This window comes from Lacerta agilis, chromosome 4 (genome assembly GCF_009819535.1).
Source record: "Lacerta agilis isolate rLacAgi1 chromosome 4, rLacAgi1.pri, whole genome shotgun sequence".
In the NCBI taxonomy this organism is placed as follows: Eukaryota; Metazoa; Chordata; class Lepidosauria; order Squamata; family Lacertidae; genus Lacerta; species Lacerta agilis.
In genome coordinates, this window is record NC_046315.1 from 20,547,315 (window position 1) to 20,574,959 (window position 27,645).

General features: G+C 41.1%; 1 protein-coding gene across 2 annotated transcripts in view; it reads left to right on the forward strand.

Annotated features, from left to right (window-relative positions):
* Positions 1-188: 188 nt before the first annotated feature.
* ATM (ATM serine/threonine kinase) overlaps positions 189-27,645 on the forward strand; it is a 54,845-nt gene continuing 27,388 nt past the window's right edge. The window contains exons 1-27 of one of the 2 annotated variants that reach the window (XM_033146243.1): positions 189-284; positions 2,775-2,883; positions 2,975-3,087; positions 4,332-4,477; positions 4,683-4,847; positions 5,462-5,627; positions 7,060-7,298; positions 7,625-7,788; positions 8,116-8,279; positions 8,386-8,757; positions 10,551-10,745; positions 11,161-11,256; positions 12,321-12,546; positions 13,733-13,858; positions 14,256-14,381; positions 15,311-15,400; positions 16,373-16,541; positions 17,492-17,691; positions 17,982-18,064; positions 18,151-18,294; positions 19,265-19,340; positions 19,442-19,572; positions 20,149-20,269; positions 21,790-21,966; positions 22,418-22,578; positions 24,642-24,888; positions 26,261-26,379. In XM_033146243.1, coding sequence (XP_033002134.1) covers positions 2,812-2,883; positions 2,975-3,087; positions 4,332-4,477; positions 4,683-4,847; positions 5,462-5,627; positions 7,060-7,298; positions 7,625-7,788; positions 8,116-8,279; positions 8,386-8,757; positions 10,551-10,745; positions 11,161-11,256; positions 12,321-12,546; positions 13,733-13,858; positions 14,256-14,381; positions 15,311-15,400; positions 16,373-16,541; positions 17,492-17,691; positions 17,982-18,064; positions 18,151-18,294; positions 19,265-19,340; positions 19,442-19,572; positions 20,149-20,269; positions 21,790-21,966; positions 22,418-22,578; positions 24,642-24,888; positions 26,261-26,379 — 4,088 coding nt within the window. In that variant the 5' untranslated portion in view covers positions 189-284; positions 2,775-2,811. Of the gene's footprint in view, positions 289-2,774; positions 2,884-2,974; positions 3,088-4,331; positions 4,478-4,682; positions 4,848-5,461; positions 5,628-7,059; positions 7,299-7,624; positions 7,789-8,115; positions 8,280-8,385; positions 8,758-10,550; positions 10,746-11,160; positions 11,257-12,320; positions 12,547-13,732; positions 13,859-14,255; positions 14,382-15,310; positions 15,401-16,372; positions 16,542-17,491; positions 17,692-17,981; positions 18,065-18,150; positions 18,295-19,264; positions 19,341-19,441; positions 19,573-20,148; positions 20,270-21,789; positions 21,967-22,417; positions 22,579-24,641; positions 24,889-26,260; positions 26,380-27,645 lie in introns of both variants that reach the window. The other variant, XM_033146244.1, reaches the window with a different exon arrangement.

Here is a 27,645-nt window from a genome sequence, read left to right on the forward strand (position 1 = left end):
GTTTCGTTTTCCCTCGCATCCCTCCCGCTTTCTCCGTTCATTCACGTTCTCCTCCGGCCACGTCCTCTCTCCCATCCCTTTGGCAAGAATGCCGCCGTCTTGCCCGCGTGGCCTCTGAGGCGGGACCGGGGGGGGTGACCGGTGTCCTCCCTCCCTCAGTACCCGCCGCTTGGTGGGGCCGAGCTGCGCGTACGCTGCTGGAGCGGTTAAGAGCTCGGCCTTGTCGCGGCGGCCTTGGACGTCCCAGCTGCCGTGAGCAGGACGTGGCGGTGCGAAGTCGTCGTGTAAGTGTGGGTTTGGGGGTTCACGCACATTCCAGAGCTGTGAGAACAGGGGGCTCGGCCACGCGGGCCGTTGCCCTGATCCCCTCAGGTCCCCCCTTCTAGAGTGTCGTTTGTGTGGCATCCTTGCCCATTAGCGCAAAATTGTAAGTGTCGGAAGTGAACGGCTGAACTTGAATTTATTTAGCTGCAAAATTTAATGTACTGTCAATAACATTTTAAAGTAGTAATGAATAACTTTGTTGATCTGATGTTAATTACCACTACTTTGGTGAGTAACAAAGTAATTTTAAAGTAGTAATGAATGTTACTCATTTACTACTTTAAAATTACTTTGTTGCTCACCAAAGTAGCGGTAATTAACATCAGATCAACAATGAAATCACGTTGATTAAAACAAATGCGGAATGCATCATAAATCAGGGGTTGTCAGCCTTTTTTTTTTTTAACCTGTGGGCCTGTAGAGAAGCTGCCATGGGTAACATGCATGCACTGCAACAGCAGACTCGCTCTTCTTGTCCCCCATCCCTTTCTAAAAGCAATTAGGATTGGAAAAGTCTTTTCACTTCCCCCCCCCAAGTTGTTGTAACCCCCCTCCTTTAATTCTTATCCAGGGGAGGGGCTAGGGGAATGGCAGGTGCCACATTGGCAACCCATAAATCAATAGATCAGGTTATTTGTTGTTGTTGTTGTTCAGTCGTTCAGTCGTGTCCGACTCTTCGTGACCCCATGGACCAGAGTACGCCAGGCACGCCTATCCTTCACTGCCTCTCGCAGTTTGGCCAAACTCATGTTAGTAGCTTCAAGTTCATTTATTTCAAGAATTCAACTTAAAAGGTGAAACTAACATATGAGATACTCATGACATGCAAAGTGACAGATGTCAAGCCTTTATTTGTCATAATTGTGATGATTGTGGCGTGCAGCTGATGAAAACCCCAAATTCACAATCTCAGAAAATTATAATAATTGTGAAAAGGTGCAGTAGCTACTCAATCCATAACACCTGCAAAGGGTTCCTGAGCCTTTAATGCTCTCCCAGTCTGGGTCAGTAGGAATCACAATCATGGGGAAGGCTGCTGACCTGACAGCTGTGCAGAAAACCATCATTGAGACCCTCAATAAGAAGGGAAAGCCTCAAAAGGTAATTGCGGAAGAGTTGGATGTTCCCAAAGTGCTGTATCAAAGCACATTAATGGAACGTTATGCGGAAGGGGGAAATGTGGAAGAAAAAGGTGCACAAGCAGCAGGGATGACCGCAGCCTGGAGAGAATTGTTAGGAAAGGACCATTCAAACGTGTTGGGGACTTTCACAAGGAGTGGACTGAGGTTGGAGTTAGTGCATCCAGAGCCACCACACACAGACGGATCCTGGAGATGGGCTTCAGATGTCGTATTCCTCTTGTCAAGCCACTCCTGAACAAGAAACAACGTCAGAAGTGTCTTACCTGGGCTACAGAAAAAAAGTACTGGTCTGTTGCTCAGTGGTCTCAAGTCCTCTTTTCTGATGAGAGAAACTTTTGCATCTCATTTGGAAACCAAGGACCCAGAGTCTGGAGGAAGAATGGGGAGGCACACAATGCCAGATGTTTGAAGTCCAGTGTGAAGTTTGCACAGTCTCTGTTGACTTGGGGAGCCATGTCATCTGCTGGTGTTGGTCCACTGTGCTTTATTAAGTCCAGGGTCAACGCAGCCATCAACCAGGAGATTTTGGAGCATTTCATGCTTCCTTCCGCAGATGAGCTTTATGGGGATGCTGACTTCATTTTCCAGCAGGACTTGGCACCTGCCCACACTGCCAAAAGTACCAAAACCTAGTTCAACGCCCATGGGATTACTGTGCTTGATTGGCCAGCATACTCGCCTGACCTGAACCCCATAGAGAATCTATGGGGCATTGTCAAGAGAAAAATGAGAGATATGAGACCGAGCAATGCAGAAGAGCTGAAGGCCACTATTGAAGCATCCTGGTCTTCCAAAACACCTCAGCAGTGCCACAGCCTGATAGCATCCATGCCACGCCGCATTGCGGCAGTAATGGATGCAAAAGAGGCCCAAACCAAGTACTGAGTGCATATGCATGCTTCTACTTTTCACAGGTCCACTATTGTTCTATTTGCAATCCTTGTTTTGATGTTTTCATTTAATATTCTAATTTTCTGAGATTGTGAATTTGGGGTTTTCATCAGCTGTACGCCACAATCATCACAATTATGACAAATAAAGGCTTGACATCTGTCGCTTTGCATGTCATGAGTCCATCTCATATGTTTCACCTTTTAAATTGAATTCCTAAATAAATGAGTATCAGCTGTATTGCCTCAAATGTTTGGACTTTAACTGGGAATTCAAAGCTTAGTTGTAGATTCTTAACTGGGAATTCATAATTTATTTATGGAACCTATAAATTGGAACACTGGTCTCTAGAGCCAAACACTAACCATTGTGCCACACCGGCTCTATTGAAAAACCTGTTGTTACTTCCCTTTTCAGGTTCATGCTGTGAGTGCATCTACAACTTAGCTGAGCCATGAACTTTGCACTCCAAGACCTGCTGGCTTGCTGCCGCCATCTTGAAAGTGACAAGGCCACAGACCGAAAGGTAATATAATAAACCACCATTCCTGCACTTCTAATATGCAACAGTACAATAATGTGATAGTGTTATTCTTTATTCTGGATTACTTTTTTAGAAGGAAATTGAGAAGTTCAAGCGTCTCATCAGGGATTCTGAAACAATTCAACAGCTGGATCGAAATTCTGATTCCAAAAATGGCAAACAGATGAACTGGGATACTGTATTCAGGTACAATATTTGGGTGTGTGTTAAACTTCGTTGCATATCAAGTATTCGACAAACATCTCAGTAATTCTTACAAAAACACAGCAAAGTCCGTACTTTCCCCCCATATTGTAAATTTGGGAGAGGGGTTCCGGGTAAGAGCTAAGGCCATCTAGGGAGTCTGTTGTCTTTTCGGCACCAGGAGAAAACCTTTCAAGGAGCGTCTCCACGCCCATCGTTCAGCCTGAGGTCCAGCTCTGAGGACCTTTTGGCGGTTCCATCACATGCGAGAAGCAAGGTTACAGGGAACCAGGCAGAGGGTCTTCTCGGTAGTGGCACCTGCCCTTTGGAACACCCTCCTATCAGATGTCAAGGAAATAAACAACTATCTGACTTTTAGAAGACATCTGAAGGCAGCCCTGTTTAGGGAAGTTTTTAATGTTTGATGTTTTATTGTATTTTCAATATTTTGTTGGAAGCTGCCCAGAGTGGCTGGGGAAACAGCCAGATGGGTGGGGCATTATTATTATTATTATTATTATTATTATTATTATTATTTCCCCCGTGTCTTTTAGATCTTTTTTATCTTATATTTTATCTGATTGCTGTTTTGCTATAACTGTGGTTAATTATTATTTTGTTTTGTGTTGGAAATCACTCTAGAAATTTAAGTTGAAAAGGAGGACCTTAAATATCTGAAACAGTTCAGGAACCCATGATTTGAACATAGGACTTCTGGTTCACCTATCAGTCTCTTTACTGCTATACTACATTATTTGTTGTGGTTTGATTACTAGAAAGGAAGCAATATATCATTATTTTAGTCTCTCAAGTGAATGTTCAGATGTTTCTTGGCCATCCTGTGTATCAGTTCATCCAGCTATTGTACCTCTTCCTTATGGCTACTATAAATCTCATTAACCACACCCAGTGTTTATTTTTCCTTTCCCTCCTGCTTGTCAGAGTAGTGAGCACAGCAGCTGCAGGGTTCTGCTGTGCTTTTCCAGCCTAATAAATGTTGTGACTGTGATCATGTGTAGTTTGCCCTGATTGTCCAGAGACAGCCTGTATTTTCTCACGGTAAGCAAGTTACCCATTGCATAGCATCTTTTTTAAAATATCACTGTGGAGCAGAAGGATCTAGTAGATTATCATAGAAGAGCTTGCACTGAAACTTCACTGTTTAAAAGAATAAATTGTTGTTGCTGGGCATTTTCTTTATTTTAATTAGATTATGTGCCTATAAATATTATTTTTTGCCTTTTAAGTTTTCTTCAGAAGTACATTAAGAAGGAAACTGAAAGTGCAAGATTAGCAAAACCAAATGTGTCTGCATCAACCCAAGCAACACGACATAAAAAGATGCAAGAGATCAGCTGTTTGGTGAAATATTTCATCAGATGTGCCAATAAAAGTGAGTGACTCAGTACAGACGTAATTAAGATACATTAAAAAAAATTTATTACGGTTCATTTCATTAACTCTACCATGTATTAGGTAACTTGTTTTCTAATGTTACTATTTTTGGTTGTATTTCAACAGGTTTTCCCTGAATTTGACCTTGTTTGAGATCACTCATAAAAGTTAAAAACTCACATTTATATTCTGCTTTTGCACAGGAGCACCCAGGTTAAAATGCCAAGAGCTTCTGATTTTCGTCATGGACACAGTAAATGATCCATCAAGTTGTGCCATTTATGGAACTGATTGTAGCAGTATATTGTTAAAGGATATTCTTACAGTGAGGACATATTGGTGTGCTATCCCTTCACAACAGTGGTCAGGTTTGTAGATATTATTCCTATGCTGAAATCCCATGAACTGCTTGGAAGTGATGTCAAGAGACATTTTATATAGCAGAACTTATTTTCTTTGAAGATGTGTGCTATACAGCTCCAATAATCAAATTTCCCATAATGAACCATAGAATAACTGTGTTTTTCTATTCTTGGTTTTTCTTCCTCTGTCATTGAATATCAGGTTTTGGCTTTTCTAATATCCTTGCTTTGCTTGATTTATTATTTAATATTGACTTCATTAATTTTATAGGGATTTTCACAAATTATGTACTCATATTGAAATTACAAACCAAACAATTTCATCATGTCAACAAATTGTTGATATGATGAAATTGTTTGGTTTGTAATTTCAATATGATCACGTAATTTGTGAAAATCCCTATAAAATTAATGAAGTCAATATTAAATAATAAATCAAGCAAAGCAAGGATATTAGAAAAGCCATCAAGCAAAGCAAGGATATTAGAAAAGCTTCCTGTTTAGCATTACAACTAGTCTTAACATAGGAACGAGCAGTGGAAAGGACTGGAAATATTTAGTAAACCTATACATGTTTTTGTGACTTAGTTAAGTAATATGATTTTGATTTACTTCTCTAGATCTTCAAAACCTGTACTTCAAATTGTTTCTCAAACCTTGTAGAGATATTAACAAAGTATTGGTGGCTAGAATAATTTATACCTTGACCAGAGGACTGTGCCTCCAAACTGATGGGTTAAATTCTACTATTTTAAACTTCTTCTCTAAAGCTATGCAGCTTGCAAGGTAAATGTCCTTTTCTTTTGATGAATCAATTTTGAGTTTAACATGGTTACTCTTCTAAACATAAACCTCCACTATTCTAATGTATTTTAAGCTCACTTGCTTTTCAGTCTCATTGAACTAATCTAAATCTTTTTTACATCTTGCTTTCAAATCTTTGAGTTACTTTCAAGTACAGTATTTGGAGCCAATTTTAAAATTAAAGCATTGCACTTTCCTTGTTTCAAAAACATTTGCCAATTCTTGGAAAAAGCAGCACAAGAGCAGAAATGATATATTTCTTCCAAAATGCGTATTTTTTTAGTTTGAGAACTCCTTCGTATAATAAAAAGGTTTAGGAAAAAAACTTCTGTAAGCCAGCTGCCACCATATTTCCCAATATTTGTATAAACAAGGCTTGGCTGCAGCCAGGACCGGTGCTAGGGCTTCTTGCGTCCTAGGAGAACCACCTTCTGGCGCCGCCTGCCCCCTGCCAAAGCCTGCTTTAGCGGGAGGTGGGGGGGTGGAGAGACAAGCAGCAGTTTCTCTGCTGTAGCAGAGAAGCTGCTGCTTGCCCGTCCCACCGCCCGCCCCCCTCCAAAGCCTGCTTTAGTGGGAGGTGGGGGGGGTGGAGAGACAAGCAGCAGTTTCTCTGCTGTAGCAAAGGAGCTGCTGCTCGCCCGTCCCGCTGCCCGCCCCCCGCCAAAGCCTGCTTTAGCGGGAGGTGGGGGGTGGTGGAGAAGCAAGCAGCAGTTTCTCTGCTGTAGCAGAGAAGCTGCTGCTCACTCGTCCCGCCCCCGCCAAAGCCTGCTTTAGCAGGAGGTGGGGGTGTGTGGAGAGGCAAGCAGCAGTTTCTCTGCTGTAGCAGAGAAGCTGCTGCTCGCCCGCCCCACCCCCCGCCAAAGCCTGCTTTAGCGGGAGGTGGGGGTGGTGTAGGGAGCAAGCAGCACCTCTCCACTACAGCGGAGAAGCTGCTGCTAGCCCGTCCCGCCCCCCTGCCCAAGCCTGGCCAGCGCCCCCTCCATTTTGGCGCCCTAGGCAATTGCCTAGTTCGCCTAAATGGACGCGCCGGCCCTGGCTGCAGCAGAAATTACTGCACTTCTGGTCAGCTCAATATCGTCAACTTTCTAGGTTCTTCCTTATGTATGACAATAGTTACCTTTATCACTGCCATGTGTTACCAAAAACTGTCAACCTGTCAGTTACAGGGTCCCATAACTGTCCTCTCTTCCAAAGCCTTTATGGTACAGTTTTCTCTCACACACTGGAACTGAACTACATTTTTCCTCTTCCTGATGGTTTGTGTACCTTGAGTACTTTGGAGAAAAGGCAGAATTAAAATAAAATAGCATACCTTAGTATAGCATAGCTTGGGTCTCTGTACCCAGTAGGGGTTAGTATTTGCACGCTCATTAAATTAGTTACTATAACAAAACATGACTTTTTTCTGTTGCAGGCAAGAAAGAAACCCCGCAGGCCTCGATCATATTTTTGCAGCCATTAATGTATATTTGAATGTATTTGCAGTCAACTACCGTATGCGGGTTTGTAAACTAGGAGAGGAAATTCTGCCAACTGTGCTCTATATATGGGCTCAGTATAAGCCGAAAGATTTCCTAAAGGAGCAGATCATTCAGTTCATTCAGCTGCAGGTTCGTGTTCATCACCCAAATGGAGTGAAAGCCAAAGAAAAAGGTATGCATAAGTTACTTCATGCCCAATTGTGAAGAGATATTACAGGAACAGTTGGCACTGTTGGAGGGTGATTAAACTTCTGCATTCTTGGGTGGAAATTATTGAGATTTTTTTTAATTGGCTACTATACTATAATTTTTCATAGCGTCTATTTGTGTTGGAGTGTTCAAATACTTGTTTGATTTAACTGTTACTTTTTTGCATTGTTATATTAGGTATTCTTAATTGCTGGTGAACTTTTAAAATATTTGAACAGATTGTTTGGGGGTTGGTTCACATATTATAAGTTACACAGAGCTAAATTTGTTCTGTTCTTGTGTAAACAGGAGTATGCGACCCAACAAAATGGCAAAGAATTGTATACAACCTGTATGAACTATTATTGAACGAGATAAACCTCATAGGCAGCAGAGGAAAGTATTCTGCAGGGTCACGCAGTATTGCTGTGAAGGAAAACCTGGTTGAGTTAATGGCTGACATTTGTCATCAGGTAAATTGTTCTGCTTTCAGAAGCTGTTTCTTGTAAAAAGAAGTAAATCCTGAGCATGGAAGCACTCCAGTATGACCTAAAATTACCATGTTTTCCCCCTACTTCCCAGTGCACATGCACAGATGTGTACTTGGGTACCACAGTGACAGTCTAAGATGGGCTTGGGATGCTTGGGTGCAGTTACTGTATTCCCATCTAGAGGGCCTTTTCTGTTTGGTCCACCATTTTGAGCTGGGAGCTACAGTGCTTTGGCCTTACAACATTCTTTCTTAATGCATATGTTGATGTAAGATGTTATGTTATAGTATGCACTTCTTGTTTGCAAAGGTCTTTACTGAAGACACCAAAGTCCTGGAGATAACTCAGTCGTATGCTGCTACACAGAGAGAATGTGGAGATGTACCATCCAAGCGTAGGAGAATTGAATCAGGTTGGGAAGTGGTGTGGAGCAACCTGCAAAGTTCACAGAATGACTTTTATGTTATACCCTGGTAAAAACAAATAAATAAACAAACATTCATTCTTGTGTGTGTGTGTCCTCCCCAATTTTCCAAGTTCCATTTTTTCTCAGATCTCTCTGGTTTTTCTGTCCTCCAGGCTGCAGATTACGACCAGATTGATATCGAAGTACCCTAAGAGCTTTCCTCACTGTGAACGTCCTCATTTGCTTAGTATACTTTACCAGCTGCTGTCTCAACAGCGTCGAAGAGAACGGATGCCTTATGTGTTACGTTGTCTTAAAGAGGTTGCATGGTGTCAAAGCCAACAGGTAGATCTGAAACCTGTGCAAAACTCAGAACTGCAACGAATCTGGTCAAAAGTTTGGTCTCTTGTCGTTCGTAGCCTAAGTCTTCAGCAAACTGAAGTGGAATGCTTTGGATTACTTCAAGTCATGATTCAAGGAAGCTTAATAGCACTGGATAGAGAAATTTGGAAGATATTTTCACTATCTGCATGCAAACCTTCAAGGTAACGTGGAACCCTTCGTAAGCACCAACTGTTTCTGCTGCTTTAGTAGGATTGCTCCTTAAAACATTTCCGACACTTCCCCCTCCACAGACTAGTGGGACTTTATGAAGCAAAGTGAGATGTATAAGCAGGTTGCTGTGGTAGTTTGGACCTGCTACAACAATTGGGACCAATGCCATCGCTTGATGGCAACCATATTGACTCAACCCTTCCCATTCCCACCATTTGAATTGACAGAATGGGGAACTCCACAATGATGTAGTGATGCCTAGCGTCACTACACAGATGGTGGCCAGCAGAAGGATAACTGCCCTAATCAACACTCTTCCCTGCAAGGCAAGCAAAGGGGGTTTCAAGTGCTCTGTCCTATACTACAACTTGTACTACTACTAATAATAAATTTGTTGTCAATGTACAACCTGTGTACAATGAAATTAACCGAGCCCCCCGCCCCCAATATTGCATCTCATTGCACTCTCCGTGCTTGTTGCACAACACACCAACCCCGAAAGTGAGTTGCACTATATTATTTTCCGTTCAGCAGCCTAACAGCCCACAGATAGAAACTGTTTTTTAGCCTGTTGGTACGACTGATTATACTTCTATATCTCCTGCCCGAGGGTAGAAGATTAAAGAGGTGCTGGCCTGGGTGTGAATTGTCCCTGAAAATTTTTCTCGCTCTCCTAAGGCAACAATCCCTTGCGATGTCATCCAGTGGGCTCAGGCGACATCCCATGATATCATGTGCTGTGTTCACCACCCTCTGTAAAGACTTCATGTCTGTGGCTGTCAAGCCAACATACCATACTGATACAATATGAGAGGACACTTTTTATTGTGGACCGGTAGAAGGAGGTCATCAATTGTTGTTTAACATTGTTCTTTTGCAAGACCCTGTCAAACTTTTGCTGTGCTTTAACTGTTTCTCTATTTAATTTTTGTAACTAATATAAGAATGCTCTTATCTATTACAAATTCTATTTGGGGTATCTACAATAATAAAGTGCAAGTGTCTCTGCGTCCAGTCCCTGTGTCCGTGGGATTGCGCTACTGCGCATGTGCCCCACGGACAGCTGTTGGGACTTGGAACGCAGAGACATTTCGGCAAAGGTCGGCGCGAGGCGAAGGTGGGAGGGAGGGGGGAAGGAAGTGCGGGGCCGGCTGGGTGTCAGTAAGCGAGGAGACAGCAAGCCAGCCAGGGAATGCCCAGACGTGAGAGCGGGAAGGGGCGGGGACGAGAGAGCGAGGGGGCGTGTCTGCAAGGCTGGGCGCGTGTGCGGAAGAGACCGGGCTGAGAGCGTCGACGTTGCCTCCCCCTCCCCAGCAACAGTGCCGTTCGCTTCTCGCAGCCCTGCCCGCGGCTGGAGGTCGTGCAGCCGAGCATGACGCGGTGTACTAGCGCCCATTAATTTAACGGGCATAATACCCACTAGTTTTATAATAGATTAGCTAATGTATTTTAGAATGAAAACTTATATACTTTACCTAGGAATAAGCTCCTTTAACTTCATGTGACTTACTTTAAAGTGCACATGTATGGGATAGAACTGTTAACCTACACACAGAGGGGGGGGGGAGAGATTTCAGTTAAAAGTCTGAAGATTTTTTGGTGAAGGGGCATATGTGACTCAGCCACAAGTCTTGTCATATTTAAAACAGATCTAGATCAGAACAAACCAATTACAGTCTCACCTCCCTGCAAAAAGGCGCTATTATTTTTGTAAATTTAAAATGCAGGTCAACACTGGAGCTGTAAATTCAGGTGGTAATCTTGTGCAAATAATCTCTTGTAGTTCTTCAGCAAAGTGCTTGGCATTAGCAATGACATCTTTGGAAGTGCCAGAGACTTCTAAAACTGAGGCAGTACAGAATGATTGGGAAGGAAGTGCAGCTTCTACATTAAAAGAAACCATTATGAAGTGGCTTCTGTTCTGCCACTTAGAGGAAGAAATGGAACACAGGACAGAGCCACCACCCATCCTACGCAGGTAACAGCTTGAGAAATAAAGTGGCTTAAAACAGAATTAGTCTTACATCAAAGGAAAATAAAACTTTAATATTGTTAGGTTTTATTTGACCAGCTTGGTTTCAGAAGTAAATAACACATTGTATTTGCCTGAACCCTCAGAATGGATTTGATTACCAATTAAATAAAACTGGCAGTAGAATATGTTGTTAGAGAGTTAAACAAGAGTTAAACATTTTCATTTATTTTAATATTAATTTATATTTATTTGTTCCACTATATCAGATATATATTTTTCTGTATCCTTTATTGCACCTGTTCAAAATTCTGTATTCAAAAAATTAATCAAGTTTCTATTTGAGGTCTCATGATAGAGATAAAGAGATATGCTGTATTGGGGAGTGTCAAGTCTAAAACTTGCTTTTGATTCTTTACAGTGATTTTCCCAAATTAGAGTTGCAAAAAATCCTTGTAAGTCTGACTATGAAAAATAGTAGAGCAGCGATGGAATTTTTTCACAATGCTTCAGAATGGTATGTTTTAAAGATCAACACAAGTATTTCTATCACTTTAAGATTTGGTTGCATTTTAAAAAATTATTCTGTTTTATGGGCAGAATTTACAAATCTGTTTCATGGACCCTATACCAGGGTGAAGAACCTTTCTCAGCCCAAAGACTTCATTCCTTCTGTGTGTGTGTGTGTGTGTGTGTGTGTGACAAAAATCTAAGCAGTTTCCAGAAAAATAATAAAAGTGGGGCAACGTCATTCAATAGAAACTACTTAAAAACTAGATGAAAGCAAAATAAAACTCAGTGTCACAAATAAGGCTGAGCAAAAGAGAACTAACAATTAAAGAGGGTTTAGGCAAGCTTGGGTAAACGTGGTTTTTAAGAGGTCATTATTATACTGTTTTCTGGAGCAATTGATGTGGCTCTTACCGTAGTACATTAGGCTACAATTTCCCTTTGGTTAGCAGGGTTGGTAGGTTGAGTTTTGGCTTAACCAACTGGTCAAAGGCAGAAACAAACACTTGGGAAGTAGGCTGTTCCCCAAATACAGTTTGCTTTCTGACTTCGTTAAATACAGTCATGCTAGCTTAAGCTCCCTGAAGATTGCATGTGGCTCCTGGGCTTATATTCCTCAATGCTGCCTTGTACAGTTAAATACCATCTGTCTGAGAAGTAGGTTTCTATATGTGGATTGCCCTCACTGCACATGTAACAGATAGCTATAGATGGCAGGAGGAATTCTTAGCACTCTCCTCAGAAACCTGTGCATGTATTATTGTGCCTCTTCAAAGAGGTACAGTATTTGCATAAGGCTGTGTAGTTGCTGCTGGGTTTATGGTGCCTTATCTTCCTGCTCTTCAACAGAGGAATAGAGCTGGTTGTAAATTCAGTGGGAAAGGGGAGACTGTGCATAATTCATTAGACAGGGGTACAGATATTCATTATATGAAGACAGGCCTTTGGTTTCAAATCATCTATTAGAATATTTTAGAAATCAAATAAAATTTAAGTTTTAATTATTCTGTGTTTGGTTTTAAAGGCTTGAAATATCAGTGATAGATAATATTTGTCATCTATTTTTTAAAGTACACAACATGCACAAGACACAGAAGATGCCAGCCGTTCAGAAATTGAAACATTCTACATGCAAACAACTTTCGATGAAATAGGCATTTTTACAAATGTGGCAAATGATACACCTGAAAGCAAATTGCTCAGTTCCAGATTAACAGTCAGTCAAAAACACAGAGAAGCCTTAGAACAGCACTTGTTGGAGATATCAGAACAACTTCTGAATAACTTTTTGCCTGAGGTAAGTTGGAAAAGAAAGGTCTCTCAAAGTACATCCTTCTCAAGAATATTTGTGAGCATCTTTTGATATATGTCACATAATTAATAAAATAGACAAATGGTGGCTTGCCATGGTGGCTGGTGCCCATTGGGAATAGTAGGACAGACGGCAGGGAGACCCAACATTATGGAGAGTCAAAGCCAAGGACAGGCAAAGCCTGTGCCCAGTTTTGTCCCCATCCCCCCTTTGATTTTTAGGAGGGGAAACAGACCAGGAGGAAGAAAGTTGATAGGCGGTGCCACTCCCTGGACTGATTGTAATTAAAGAGGGCAGGTGGGGTCTGGCTGAGGGCAAGCTGAGATTAGTGGGACAGTGTCCCATGACTGTTGATGGGCCACCTTCCCTGGCAGTTCATACTACGTGACATTCATCTAAACATGGCATGGGTGGGTGTGCCGCTGCAATGAAGTGGGAGAAGTTCCTCTTCTCTGCTCTTGGATGTCATAAGTTTCTTCCTGTACCCTGAACCAGCTCAGAAGAGCACCTCTGGGGCAACATCTTTGCCCTGGCAGGTGGGAAGCTGTTGCTGGTGATAGCCAGAAGAAAACCCAAAAATGGGACAATTTGGGGTGGGGTGCCAGTGGCCTTGGAGCTCCCAAGCAGCATGAATCTTGGTCATCAGCTGCAGCGGCCTGGAGCTACCACAAAAACTTCAACCCCACCTTCTGGCTTCGCCAGCAGAAGTGGCGGGGCCTCAGATGCTGTGGTGGATTTGTCACTCTGCCCCACTGCTCCCAGTCAGGTAGGGTTGCTCTGTCCTTGTGAGTCTAAAATCACACATAGGCATAATAAGTACGCTGTGTTTACCAGCTTTATCTTAGCAGCCTGCAATTCATGAAGGTACAGTAGTACCTCTGGTTATGAACTTAATTCTTTCTGGAGGTCCTTTCTTAACCTGAAATATCACTTTAGCTAATGGGCCTCCCACACCGCCGCCACACGATTTCTGTTCTCATCCTGGGGCAAAGTTCTTAACCCAAGGTACTACTTCTGGGTTAGCGGAGTCTGTAACCCGAAGTGTTTGTAGCTCAAGGTGTTTGTAACCCGAGGTACCACTGTATTCTGAACTTTATATAAGTATTAATAACTATGGATGAAGTATCATTAAATGCAAAGCTTAGCATGTATATTTGTGTTTGACTTGAAGGTTGCATCTGCAATAATCCTAGTACGTTGTGCCAGCCTCCTGATTGGTGTTCTTGGCTGCTACTGCTATGCTGGCATACTGACGGAAGAAGAAGCACGCAAATCAAAGCTGTTTCATAAAGCCAAGGTAAGGCTTTTTGTGTTTTAAGGAATACACTAAATTTGCGATTCCCAAGCAAGAAAAATATCTTAACAGTGGTGGAAGCATATCCTTTTATTTTTTTTACATTTAAGTTCCTTGTCACTTATTTTACAAGTTGGTTAATGCTTATTTTTACATTATAAGTAGCTTTGAGGCACTTTTGTGAAAAAAGTGAGAAATATAAGAAATAGGAAAATAAATAATGTCAGGAAATGTTAGTAGAGACAAAGTTACTCATCTTTGTATTGTTGATTGCCTTAGCAAAAGCTGAAAGTTGAGTTTCTTTAGCATGATTAGACTTGAATGTGGATGGAATGCAATAAAAGCAATATATGTCTGAGACAGTTCCTTAATTCTTTGCATTTTCTTTTTATTTGCATAGTCTCTTATTCATTATGTGGAAGAAACTATTTATCAGTCTAAAAGCAAGCTAAATGAAGATTCTAGGATCATTTTATTAAGGACGTTAATAGGACAGTGTATTAGTTGCGCATGTAATTGTAAGCAGGTAAGACACTTTCAGTCTTTCAGTCCATGCCACAATTAAGAAATGCTGAAATCCTTGTACTTAAAGACAGTTAGGTCCCTTGTCCAGAAAACCTATTTATCCAATCAGTTTAATAATTTGTAATCATTTACAGGTGTATGTATGCACAGAGAATTTTTATTACCGTATTTCCGGCGTATAAGACGACTTTTTAATCCAGGAAAATCGCAAAAGTCGGGGGTCGTCGGGTGCTGAAACTTCCGAACCAGACTGGAGAATCGGCAATCGCCGCATACGGTAGAGGGAGCTCAAAAACGGCTGTGGCTGCATCCCCACCGTTGCTGCCCGCCCAGAGGCATCCGCGGCTTCTGATTCGCAGCAGGAGCTTCCTGCAGCCAACCAGAAGCCGCGCCAGCATTGCTGCCCACCCAGAGGCATCCGCGGCTTCTGATTCGCTGCAGGAGCTTCCTGCAGCCAACCAGAAGCCACGCCACCAGTACATACAGTACAGTATACAAATGTCCAACAATCAAAACCCCATCATGGCTCCACCAGCAAGAAGAAAGAAATATGAAGCCAGTTTCAAATTTAAAGTTGTAAACTTTGCCATGGAACATAATAACTGCACTGCTGCAAGACAATATGAAGTAACAGAAAAGATGGTTTGGGACTGGTGTGCGTTTTAATTGGTGTGCGTTGGAAGAGGGGTAGTCTTAGACGGCGAGTATATCCCAAACTCTATATTTTAAGTGGAAAAGTTGGGGGTCATCTTATACGCCCAGTCTTATACGCCGGAAAATACGGTAGTTCAGTTTCAAATGAATACAGCAGTAGCTAATTTTACTTACTTTTAAAGTGATTGGTTATGTTTCCATGCCTAGTTAAAGTGATTAAATCCTGTTTTGGGGGATGTGTTCAACAATTAGTATATTTTGGGTTTGTTTTGACAGAACAGCCCAAGAAAGATCCTGTCTGGAATTTTCTTGCATTTGTTAACCTCAAAACTGATGAATGCTCTTGTAGACATTTGCAAACATCTGGTGAGTAGTTATAGTATATGGTATGACTTCCTCATCACAGTTTATTTTGGACAACAAAAAGTGTATAACATAAGCAGATATTTCACTTGAAAGACAGACAAAACGTGCTGGGTTTGACCTTTTCTTATGCCTATTGAGCGTGAAGAATACAGCCAAACCAATTTGCTCTATGTACATTGCAATGCTCCCCCCGCTCCGCCATTAAACACCAGTATTGCATGTATCCTGCTTCACACTTACTTTCTCTGCTGTTTCTCTTTCCCCTTGCTAGTTTATCTTCCTTCTCTTTCAACTCTACCCTACCTTTGGCACCCATGTTAGTAATGGTGGGGGCCAAGCCACTGCTAGTGCTGCACTGCTATGCTCCCTTCTGGCTAAGCTGCACCATCTTGGGGTTATTGCTAGAATATCTCTATTTCTTCTAAAGAGAGTAGAAATTAAGCCTGAATTAGTGTTGTATACCATTAGGTTTGACAAATGTGATATTGTCCATTATCTTCCATGACTGTAACTCTCACGTTAATGATAATACAGTACTGTGGGCTTCTGGATCAGTTAGGGATATTGGTGTGGATCTCTTACCTCTGAATATCTTGAGACTTGTGTAGCTAAAGTAGTATTTCTCTTGAATAAATTTCTCTGCCAGTTGAGGTCAATCTGGACTCCTCAGTTGTGAGTTTTGTCTCTCTGTTTTACTTGAATTACAAAGTGAAATGGAGGTCCTCCTCAGTAAAAGTCCCAGCCCCATAAGCAGTATCAAACAGTGATCTTCCACAGGAAAGCGATGCCACATTTAATGAAGCAATCAGAAGTCACATTTTTCTGGTTTGTATACAGGTGGTGCAATTTTTATATATTGAAACGTACACAGAACTCTCAGTTAAGAGAATTTTAAGCTTTTTAAATAAAGTATCTTGAGTTTATTGTAAGAAAGATGTGATGAAAGAATTCCAAATAAATAACTTCTCTTAGATGTTTTCTACTGGGAGAATAAGTGAAGCTGGAGAAGTGGATTTAATGGAAGATGATCCAGAAGATAGTAGGATGGAAGGAGAAAATCCGACCACGTCAGATCTTTTTGATGATCACTCTGCTGAAGCTGGTGATGTAAATGAGGGTGGAGAGTTGCAAACTTTGACAGGTATCTTTAAATTGCTTTCTGTATCATTTTGTGATAACTAAATGGTTTTAAAAGTTTTTGAGGGTACCATTCCAACAAGCATTTTACACATGTTCAAAGCCTGCGCAACTTTGCTCTTGTGCATCACTGCAAACCTAGAAGCGGCAGGTAAAGGTAAAGACACCAGACTTCCTCTATAAATATACCAGAAGTTCAAAAGCCACCTTCACAGTTTTTTTTCCTAAATGTGCTGACTGATATTTTTTCAGAATATAGAGGTGACTGGGGAAGGACTTAAACCCTGCCCTTCCAATGTATCACAGTACACAGAGAACTAGGACAGAATTTGTCTTTTTCTCAAAGACACGTAACCTGTGTCACGGCTGGTATTAAACACTAAGTTTCCTAGCCCTACCAGACTTGTATGATGTGCTCATGCTTTAGCAAATGCTGATACTGTACTGAAGTTTCCTTTTTGACCCGGCTGCTGGTATAACTGCTTTACTCTCTATGTAGCTGCCCAGGTTAGGAATAGAGGACAACTTAGTTGGGTCTGCAATATAGTTCTCAGCTCAAGAAGTGTGTTTGTCTCTCTGTGTGTTGATAAGATACATTTTCTCAATGAATTTATTTCTAAACATATGCATTTAATTAGGTTTTTTGATAAAATGCTGATTTAAACATGGTTTTTCACAAGGAATTAAAAATATAATCTACGATTAGTGCATAAATATGTCACAATGGATTTACCACTGAGCACATGTAAAATTGATATACGATTTAGACTGGTTTGTTCATCCCTTGTCCAGGAACACTAATTTACTGCTGCATATGTCTGTGTGTGTCTTCAGATACTTGGGTATGTCTGCCAGGAAACTAGTAGTTATGGCTTCCTGGCATATATCCGCTGAATGTTTAGAAGTTCATGTCTTATATTTTTTTATTTAATGCTACACCATTTTTTTGTACAGGTGCCATAAGCCCTTTGTCAGAAGAACATTTGGCAAAGCAGGACTTGCTGCTCCTTGATACTTTAAAGTTCTTGTGTATAGCTGTCACAGCAACCCCAGTGCAAACTGTTTGCTTTAGAGCGTCTGAAATTTGGAATAAACTCTTGATGCTAATTGAGGAAAACATGTTTGATTATAGTAAGCCACAGCATCTGCATGTGGTGAGTATGATTATTAAAAGTCACTCTGCTGTGTGTTAAGTAGTCTTTGGCTAACTGTTCTAGCAACAGGTGGAGTATCTTGAAACCTTAACATCATGTAGGCATTATATAAACAATTCTGCTGCTGTGTGATTTTAGCCAGTAATAAGCTTTGTTCTACGTTAAAATACATAAAAAATCTATAAGCATGAATATACAAGTATGCAGCCTAATATATATGGAATTTAAAATGTTTGCTGTAAATGAATGAAAGCTTTAGAAAAGCTTTTTAAAAATGTGTTTCGTTCTAGTACTTAGTCTTGTTGAAGGAACTCCCCAGTGAAGAAAATCCCTTGCCAGATGACCACCTTGTCTCCCTTCTCAAGCCTCTTTCGTAAGAGAATCTTGTTTTTAATGAAATAATTGTGACATTAATATTTTACAGATACATTTTCTCAACGTTTCTCTTTTTTCCTACAGGGATATATGTCCCTTTTATCGTCGAGATCAAGAAGTTTGCTCAGCAATTTTATATAATCTCCTTCCTATGGTGACCGCCTTGGGTGCTGCCAGAGCAAATGCTGAAGCCCTGGGTCCACTTTTAACTGTTGTTGCAGCATTTTGGTATGATAAGCCTATTTTCACATGCAGTTAATTTCATGGTCATAAACTTGTCAGCTGTAGCAATTGCCAAGTGTTGAATCACATGGTCTTTTGCATTTGCTCCCTCCCACCACCCTTCTTGGGTTAGTAAGCGTAAGTAGTTATCATGAAAGGGATTTCTTGGGCCTATACCTGTCTTACTATTTTTTGCTGCCTGTAGCTTGGGTTCTGGCTTGTATATACATTTTTTGGTCTGATTTCAGTGTCTCTATGTTTCCTTTTGCTGTTTTGTGTCTGATTTTCCTTTCCTCCTTTGGTTTGTTGCAATAAAAAAACAGACTTGCAAGGGAGGGAAGAGTTACAGGTAGGTAGCTGTGTTGGTCTACCATAGTCAAAACTAGTCAAAATAAAAAAATTCCTTCCAGTAGCAAATTCTTCCAACTTGCAATTTTGCCTGTGACTGCTAGAGGGAGCTAAACACTATCTTTGGCATCAACTCATATAGGCCCAAGAAATCCTGTTCATGGTAAGTATCAATGGTCTTATTGATTGAGCAGACACTTCCATATTTTTTATTATGTATATGTTATTTCTGTATGAAATATTTGTGTTTGTTCTTCCAATGCCTCCAATCTGGTTTCCAAGGATATGCTCTATTTTTTAAACTGTATTTATATTTATAAAATTTTATAACATTTCTCAAAGTATACTAGTCTTAAGAGCCCTCAGTGTAATGTGTATTAGTTGTGGATGGTGTAAGGAATGAATGTTTAGTTTAGACAAGAACACTTTGCTTCCAGATCAGAAAGTTTGATCAGAAAGTTGTTGTTCATATTATCTGTTCTTGAACTCTGCATAAATTAAAAAACTAGCCAAGAAGTTTTGAAGCATGGAAAGAAATACTTTTTTTCTTTCTTATTCTGAGTGATCTGCCAAAAGTATAGACTTTTTTGCCTCTTTGAAATTTATTATAAAATATTATTTGTTCCAGGCAATTAGCAAATAAAGGAAAATACACAGCTCCAGTAAGAATTGCCTTAGTGAATTGTATGAAAGCCTTACTTCAGGTAAGTCAATAGCTAGAAATATTTAAACAAAAGGTTTTTGTTGGCTTTCCCAAGTTCCATAAAAATGTAGTGTTAACGTTTTCTCTCTTTCCCCCCACCAGGCTGATCCTCATTCAAAGTGGGCTGTGCTTGATGTTAATGGTGAAGAACTCCCTGTGAGTGATGCTTTCCCCCACTTCCTTGCAGATAGCAGTTTTCAAGTTTGCATGATTGCAGCTAAATCAATAAGCAGGTATGCCTTTGTAGTTTAATTATTTGACATAAAGGTAGTATACGGGAGTTACACATTCAGAATTGCTTAGCGTTTTTTCTTTACCATCTCCCAGAAAGATACAGAAGTAGAAGTTAAACAGTCTAGGCACTGGTTCAAAACAATGCTTGCTGTTTCTCGTATCTTTCTTTAGGGAGATTTATGGTAGGACTGGATATCCAGCTTCTACCTCTCTTATTTTGTTGCTAACTGCAAGAGAGATAGATACTACTACCAAAATGCCAAATATCTAGTTCAGAAGTTTACAATAAACCCTTACAGAATATTATGGGAGATAGCTCTTAAAAAGCTGAACTATGAGGTGTACAGTATATCTTTGATGGAGGCTCCTTGGCTTTTTCTTTTTGCTATGCAAACTGACTCCCTCTGGGAAGGGATTCAAAGTGGCTATTGCTTAATCACAAACATAGGGGGGCACCCCCAAGAACCACAGAAGGGCTCTCAAAATTAAATGCTTTAAAGGCTTTATTTTAGAGAACAGAGAATGTTGTAAATTACAGTATTCTATTTTTATTTTTATTCCTGATTGATCCTAAGTTTGTTTCAAGATGTGAAGCTGAGAGATTCAACTGGCTTACTGAATGCTCTTCCATTGAAGATACAGCAAAGGGCTTTTGAGAACTTGTATCTCACAGTTCAAGAAGGAACAAAGAAACTGGTAATACACCCTCCCCCCAGCACACATACACATCTCCACTGTAACATTTTCTCTTATTCGTTGGAAGTTGTTGTTGGGTGTCCTTCTGTTGTAAACACAATCTGCCCTTTTCCCCTTATGGGGTATCCAAGAGCCCATATAGAGTCCTTAAGTGGGTTCCCTATCGGTAGGAGAAAATAACAGAGGCCAACCAGAGAATATTGAGAAGCAAAGCAGCTAGTAAACCTGATCTTTATTAAACTGTTGCAACAGGGTCCCCCACTCATCCAACACAGGAGAAAGGAGGAGAACCCAGAACAAATGTGTGCCAGCCCTTATGTCAGTGTTTCTCAACCTTAGGTCCTCAGCTGTTGCTGGACTACAATTCCCATCATCCCTAGCTAGCAAGACGAGTAGTCAAGAGTGATGGGAGATGTAGGTCCAACAACAGCTAGGGACCCAAGGTTGAGAAACACTGCCTTACGTTGTTGTTGTTTAGTCGTGTCCGACTCTTCGTGGCCGGGACCAGAGCACGCCAGGCACTCCTGTCTTCCACTGCCTCCTGCAGTTTGGCCAGACTCATGTTGGTAGCTTCAAGAACACTGTCCAACCATCTCGTCCTCTGTCGTCCCCTTCTCCTTGTGCCCCCAATCTTTCCCAACATCAGGATCTTTTCCAGGGAGTCTTCTCTTCTCATGAGGTGGCCAAAGTATTGGAGCCTCAGCTTCAGGATCTGTCCTTCCAGTGAGCGCTCAGGGCTGATTTCCTTAAGAATGAATAGGTTTCATCTTCTTGCAGTCCATGGGACTCTCAAGAGTCTCCTCCAGCACCATAATTCAAAAGCATCAATTCTTCGGTGATCAGCCTTCTTTATGGCCCAGCTCTCACTTCTATACATCACTACTGGGAAAATCATAGCTTTAATTGTACGGACCTTTGTCGGCAAGGTGATGTCTCTGCTTTTTAAGATGCTGTCTAGGTTTGTCATTGCTTTTCTCCCAAGAAGCAGGCATCTTTTAATTTCATGACTGCTGTCACCATCTGCAGTGATCATGGAACCCAAGAAAGTAAAATCTCTCACTGCCTCCCATTTCTTCCCCTTCTATTTGGTAGTGGGACCAGTGGCCATGATCTTAGTTTTTTTGATGTTGAGCTTCAGACCATATTTTGCGCTCTCCTCTTTCACCCTCTTTAAAAGGTTCTTTAATTCCTCCTCACTTTTTGCCATCTAGGTTGTGTCATCAGCATATCTGAGGTTGTTGATATTTCTTCCGGCAATCTTATGGTGCTCTTATCTCATTTAATTGGTATGTGTGGCTTAAGCGTAAGGGAAAAATCATGCTTAGGTTTTGCATGGAGCCTGTCCATTAGGAAAACATAAAAATGATTGCTGCAAAGTAGACCTATTGGATTATTTCTTACATCTCAATTTCAGGATTGTATTTTAATAAAATATAAATGGTTGAAATTTTTTTAAATTACATCTATCACTTAAATATATTAAAAGTTCGTATTCATTCAGTGTTTTCTTCTTACTATAGGCACATGGCACCGTGAATCAAGAGAATCTTCCTGATGAAGAGTATAATAGAAAATCAGTTCTTCTCATGTTAATAACGATGATTTTACGCTGCAGTCCTGTGTGTGAAAAGCAAGCACTGTTTGCAGTTTTCCAGTGTGTAAAAGAGAATGGATTAGAACCTCACCTTGTAAGGAAGGTATGGGAAAGCAATAGTTAAAAACTGTAAATGAACGTGCAGGGCTTTAAAAAACTTTGAACAGTTTTCAAAGAATTTCCGTATTACTTAAAGTATGGCTTACATTGAGATTTGAACCCATTAAAATGTCCATGGTTTTGTGGTTCTGTATAAAATGGTTATAATAAATAGGTCTGAGGACAGTCACTACTCGTTTTTCTCCATAGTGTTAATTCCTGATTGGAGCTTTAGTTCATAGATACTGCCGTTATTCGCACATCACAGTGAACAATAGTTAATGGTTTACTGTGATCACATCTTTTACTCTTTTCTCCTACTGTGTGGAGGAAACAAACCACATTCCTTGGCTTAGCATTACACCCAAACTAGGGATATGTGAACGAACCCACTGAGTTGTTATAGTCACTACCAGTGGTGGTCTCATTTGGAATTGCCCTTTTTTCGAACGTAGGTATTGGAAAGAATTCCTGGTACTCTCGGATATAGAAGTGTGGAAGATTTCATGAATACACACGTAGATTATCTTGTTCACCAATGGCTGAACTGCAGCTACAGCCTTCCGGATTTTCCATATATATTATTGAATTACTCTACTTTGGACGAGTTCTACAGGTATGCTTCTAAATTACGTTTGTATGATTTCCCTGCTATTTATCTGAAAACACTCAAAATATTTTGTAGCGATATGCCAGGTGCCACATTTCATGTTTTATTGGTTGAAGCAGCATATTCTTAGAAAGATGCATAGTTTTTTAGTTGCAATACCAATATTTTGGAATACCCTTCATACATCAAACTATGCTCTTGCTGCAATTAACTGGTCAGTAGCTAATTAGAAATAGGTGATCAAATGAACTTTTCAAGAATAATTTGTCATAAGAATGCAGTTGTTGGGTTCTGTTGTAGCTTGCACTGTATACTACACTTGAAATGTAATTTTCCCCTCAATTGTTTTGCCATAATTAGGACTTCCGGCGGCTGGCGCCATTATGGATGGTCGTGGGCTGCTTCGGCTGCGAAGCACCCAGTTCATCCCGGGGGTTAGGAGCCCTGCAGCCGCATAGCGGGGCTTCGGTTGGGGCGCGGGAAGAGCGTCCCGTGCCCTGGGCTCCCCGGCTGTGCCCGTTGTGCTCCGAACCCTTCCCCCGCGCCCCCTGTAAAGGGGGAGTGGGGGTGAAGGGACCACGGAGCCGGGCTTTAGGGGACATGCCCCAACCGGGATGTTTACATGCGGCGGCAAAGTCCGTGATGAGCGTCTCTGTTCTACCTGTCATTAAGGAGTTGCTAAGAAACCAGAAGCTGTGAGTAATTGACTGACTCTTTGTATTCCGGGAAAGCTCTGGGATTAAGAAGAAAGGCAGCCCGCCTCTCTCCCTTCGGGTGGTGAAAGAAATTAACCCTTTAAGTGACTGCTGCTACAACAATCAATTGAAAGCATTTTGAATTTGAAAGCTGAGTCTGTTGAGATCTCCTTTTGGGGGTTAACTGAGGAAAAAATATCTCCGTTTGAAGTTTTGGTCTTTATATTCCGACATCGGAAGAAATGGCGGCGATTTGGACTTGCGTAGGAAAAAATTGAGACAAAGGAAGGAAAAGACAGGAAACGTAACTTGATACCCACCTCCCCCCGAAGATGTTGGACTTTGCGCTTATGTTGGCACTGAAGGACTGGGAGGATGAGGAAAAGCTTACTGTCTTTCAATTGGAACTGCTTGATCGAAAATTAAGAGCCTTGAGTGGGATTATAAATGGAAAGAATTTGTTTTCCACAGAGGAGGCTTTTCGAAAGTTTTATTCAATGGAAACAGACTTTTGCAAAGAGCTGGAAGATGTGTTGGAAGGATGGTTTGAGATGGCTGAGCAAATCCGAGTGGAACAGGGGCCGATTTCAGGGGGTGGCAGCAGCCCTGGAACGGAAAGATTTTTAATATCCAGACTCCGAGGTGGCAGTTCGGGGTCGAGGGACACAGAATTAAGATTTCTACAAGAAGAAGAAGTATGGTACAAAGGCACGGAGAAACTCAGAATGGAGAGGATGAACATCTTGGAGCTCGATGCAGGGTTTGTTGTGGGTGCAACCTGGATCTGTGGACATTCAGAAGAATATAATAGGAGATCCGGTTCTGGTGAAAGACAGGAGAAGATAATGGACAGAAGGGGAGTGGGTTGAACCAATTAATGTATAATATAGATGGTCTGCCATGGTATCCGAAATCGGAGTGTGAAGTCTGTTAATTACAAGTCTATTTTAAATAAGTAAGGAGATATTGAATTTAAGTGAAAAGCAGCATGATAAATGATAGAAGAAACAAGTTTAGCTGTAAGAATATTTGGTTAAGTTTTAGGTTATAATGCAAAGATTAAGACAAAGGTGTTTTTTCTTTTTTAAGTAAAGTTAATCTTTATAGAGAAAAGTTGTTAAGGAAATAGTGTACTGTTTTAAAACCGAAGGTGTATAGGCGGGGGAAGTCAAACGTCAAGATTTGGAACTATAAATTTTTTTTTAGTAAGGTATACAGATAAGAAGAAGAATCCTGACATTATGTGTATTTGTATTTGTTTTGATATTTGTAGGTGTGGGGGTTGGGTTTGTGTTATTTTGTGAAAATGTCAATAAATTCTGTTTAAAAAAAAATAATTGTTTTGCCATAATTAAAGAAAATCCTTAATTTTAGATCCTGTTACAAAGTTTTGATTCCGCAACTCGTTGTTAAGCAACAGTTTGAAGAGGTTGCATCCATTGCTAACAAGATTGAAAGAGGGGAGCAACAGCTCTTGGCACATTGTTTCCCCAAAATGCTTGTCAACATCCTCCCTTATTTTGCCTATGAAAATCATGAAGATGATGAGATTGTGCAAAAGAAAAAGACAGCTCATGAAGTCTATGAGAGGCTGAAAGATGACAACTGCTTAGGAAAACAGGTACTTTTTTTAATAAACTTGTTGGAATTCCTAGACGATTCTCCTAAAATGCTCTGTGTTTGGCTTACGAGGCATCCAGCGCTTACTGGGGTTTGTGTCTCTTCCCATTGCACAGAAGCCAATAAGCCTTTTGACTTAGCCCCCTCTTCCCGCTAGTTAGTACAGTCGTACCTCGGGTTACGTACGCTCCAGGTTGCATACTTTTCGGGTTACGAACTCCGCTAACCCTGAAGCGCAACCCGACGCACGCACGATTTGTGCATGCGCAGAGCGTTTTTCGTGGGTTTTTTCGGGGTTTTTTGTCTGCGCATGTGCAGAACGAATTGTTCGGGTTACGTCCTTTTCGGGTTACGTACTGTAACCTGGAACGGATTAAGTACGTAACCCGGAGTACCACTGTATTCACTTCCTGCCTTGCAGAAGAGGAGAGCAGAAGATACATTCCTCTTCTCTTTTTCTGCTTCATAGCTCAGGCCTTCCTTCCCAACTTAGTTTTTCTTACTCTTACTCTTACTCTTCCCCTCCCCTCAGTGCCTCTGTTCAATTGCTCTTTCAGGGAAACATGCTACCAACAAAGATGTAAAAGCCTGTGAGACTGTTTAGAAGCCATGCAGCAGTGTGCTCTTCAATAGCAAGCAGCTCTGACTGAACCAACCTTTCATGAGCAGCCAAGAATACCCATCTTGGATTGCAGTAACTGTGCAGCTCTAAACCCTGTTAATCCTGTCCGTAGTTGAGATGAGGGCAGGCATATTCTCATATGGGTTTTGAATCACCCCAAGGAGCTTAATTTATGTGCAACCCCTGTAAAATGGGAGAAAGCAACAAATGTTGTGCTGTCTGTAGGAACCAAAAGCAATTTGCTGATTAGCCACCAGATGGTGCAGGAGAATCTAAGGGAAGCCTCACCTCTTGGTTTTAAGGGCTTTCACCTTTTTGCAAAGGAGGCGCTTAAAGAGATGTTTGTTGGAATTTGAGATAAATGTTAATCTGTGCCATCCACCCCCAATGGGATAGTTGCCTTAAATGAACTTTCTTCCCAGTTTGTTTTAAGGATGCTTTGCTGGGGTGGGTTGTTGCTCTTGGGGAGAAATGGAAGGTGCCCCCTATTCATGCATCAGACAGAGTATTGCTTTAAAGAACCTCCTCCTTCATAGGAAGCAATTCATAAACAAAATAATAGTAATAATGAGGAGGAGATCATACACACTGGTGAGCAAGTAGGTAAACTATCCAGTTTCTGAGTTTAATACTTTTGAATATAACATCAGCTTGGAGACTGACAGGCTGTGTAATAACCAGCCTTGTATTGTACAGGTATTTTATATTTAAAATAAAACTAAACCTGTGTTGTGTTGTTTTGTTTTTACAGCTGATTGACAATTTATTTCATAGTAATTTACCAGAGATTGTAGTGGAGGTATTGATGACACTGCATGAGTCAGCCGGTATTGCAGCACAAGAAGATTCTGATCTAACAAGATTTACAGGGTACAGTTTCCCATCTTCTGCCGATTATAACACATGTTGGTTATTTGACCTTTGTAAGCAAATATTTAAGAAATGGGGATGATATGTAGTGGTTTGATGGTCTGACAAACTGTTTTCTATTTGAGAAAGTCGTGAGTTAGTAATAGTACCTTAAGAACAGGGAAATCCATTAATTGCATGAACCTACACATAGCAATAGGCCATAAAATTCACTTGTAGTTAATGGGGATGCCCATCACTGTGGAAAGGTGATGGCTCAAAGAAGCAGAGGCCGGAAGCTCCTGGCTGCAAGGCAACTTGGAAGGAGACCAGGGTGTGGGTTCAGAACCATGGATAGTGCTCCTGTAGGTGAATCCAAACATTCAAGTTGTTTCAGTGCAGAGAAACTGGATGCCTACCCACTTAGTGCTGCCTCCTGGTTGGTGCCTTCCACTGTAGCTCCTTCAGAGTATTTGGGTTTCCAGCTGTGGGGATCTCTGTTGATCACCCAAGGATTTTGTGGATCAGCCATAAGAATCCAGTGGCAGAGGCCTCTCATTAGGGGGATCAGGGTAGCCTCCTGTGTCTACAGACCCACAAGGGAAGAACCAAGGAGTAGATCTATCTCCTGAGAACTACAGGTGCCAGAGGATTGCCTCTATGGAGTCTGGGTCCAGGGTCATGGCATGACCTTTGTCATTTTGCTATTTTTACAGAAGGAAATTCTGTTAGTACTCTTGTCTCAACTGCCCATTTCCCCCAAAGTAAGTCTTCCCTTAGGGTACCTCTGGGTAGGACTGTGTTCCTCCAACTGCTTGAAGGCAGGAACTGTTGATGCTGCAAAAGAAGTTGATGAATTTCTCTCTCTTGGATACATTTTCTTTCTTATCTTTACTTGAAGCAAACGTTGCCCTGCAGTTGTGATGCTACTTTGCAACTTTTGAGGTCTGTTACCAGTGACAAAATGCACCATGTGATTGCACAGTAGTTTGTGGTCTATCAATGTATAATGTCTTGCTTATAGATATTTCTATGGGTGTTAGCACAGTATGATTCTTCAGTTCCTTTTCTCTAGTTCACAGTGTATAGAAATATATTCATGCAGACATTATAGCATGTGGACACAGAAAGGCAAGCAGTCATACTTCCCCACTGTGCACTTGGTGTACATACTCATATGTTTGAAATAAAACTGGAGTCTGTCTTTATACTTTCGGCCCAGTGGTAAGTCAGCAAATTGTCCCTAGACAATAAACTTATCCAGATTAGATCAGCAGTAGAGAGAGA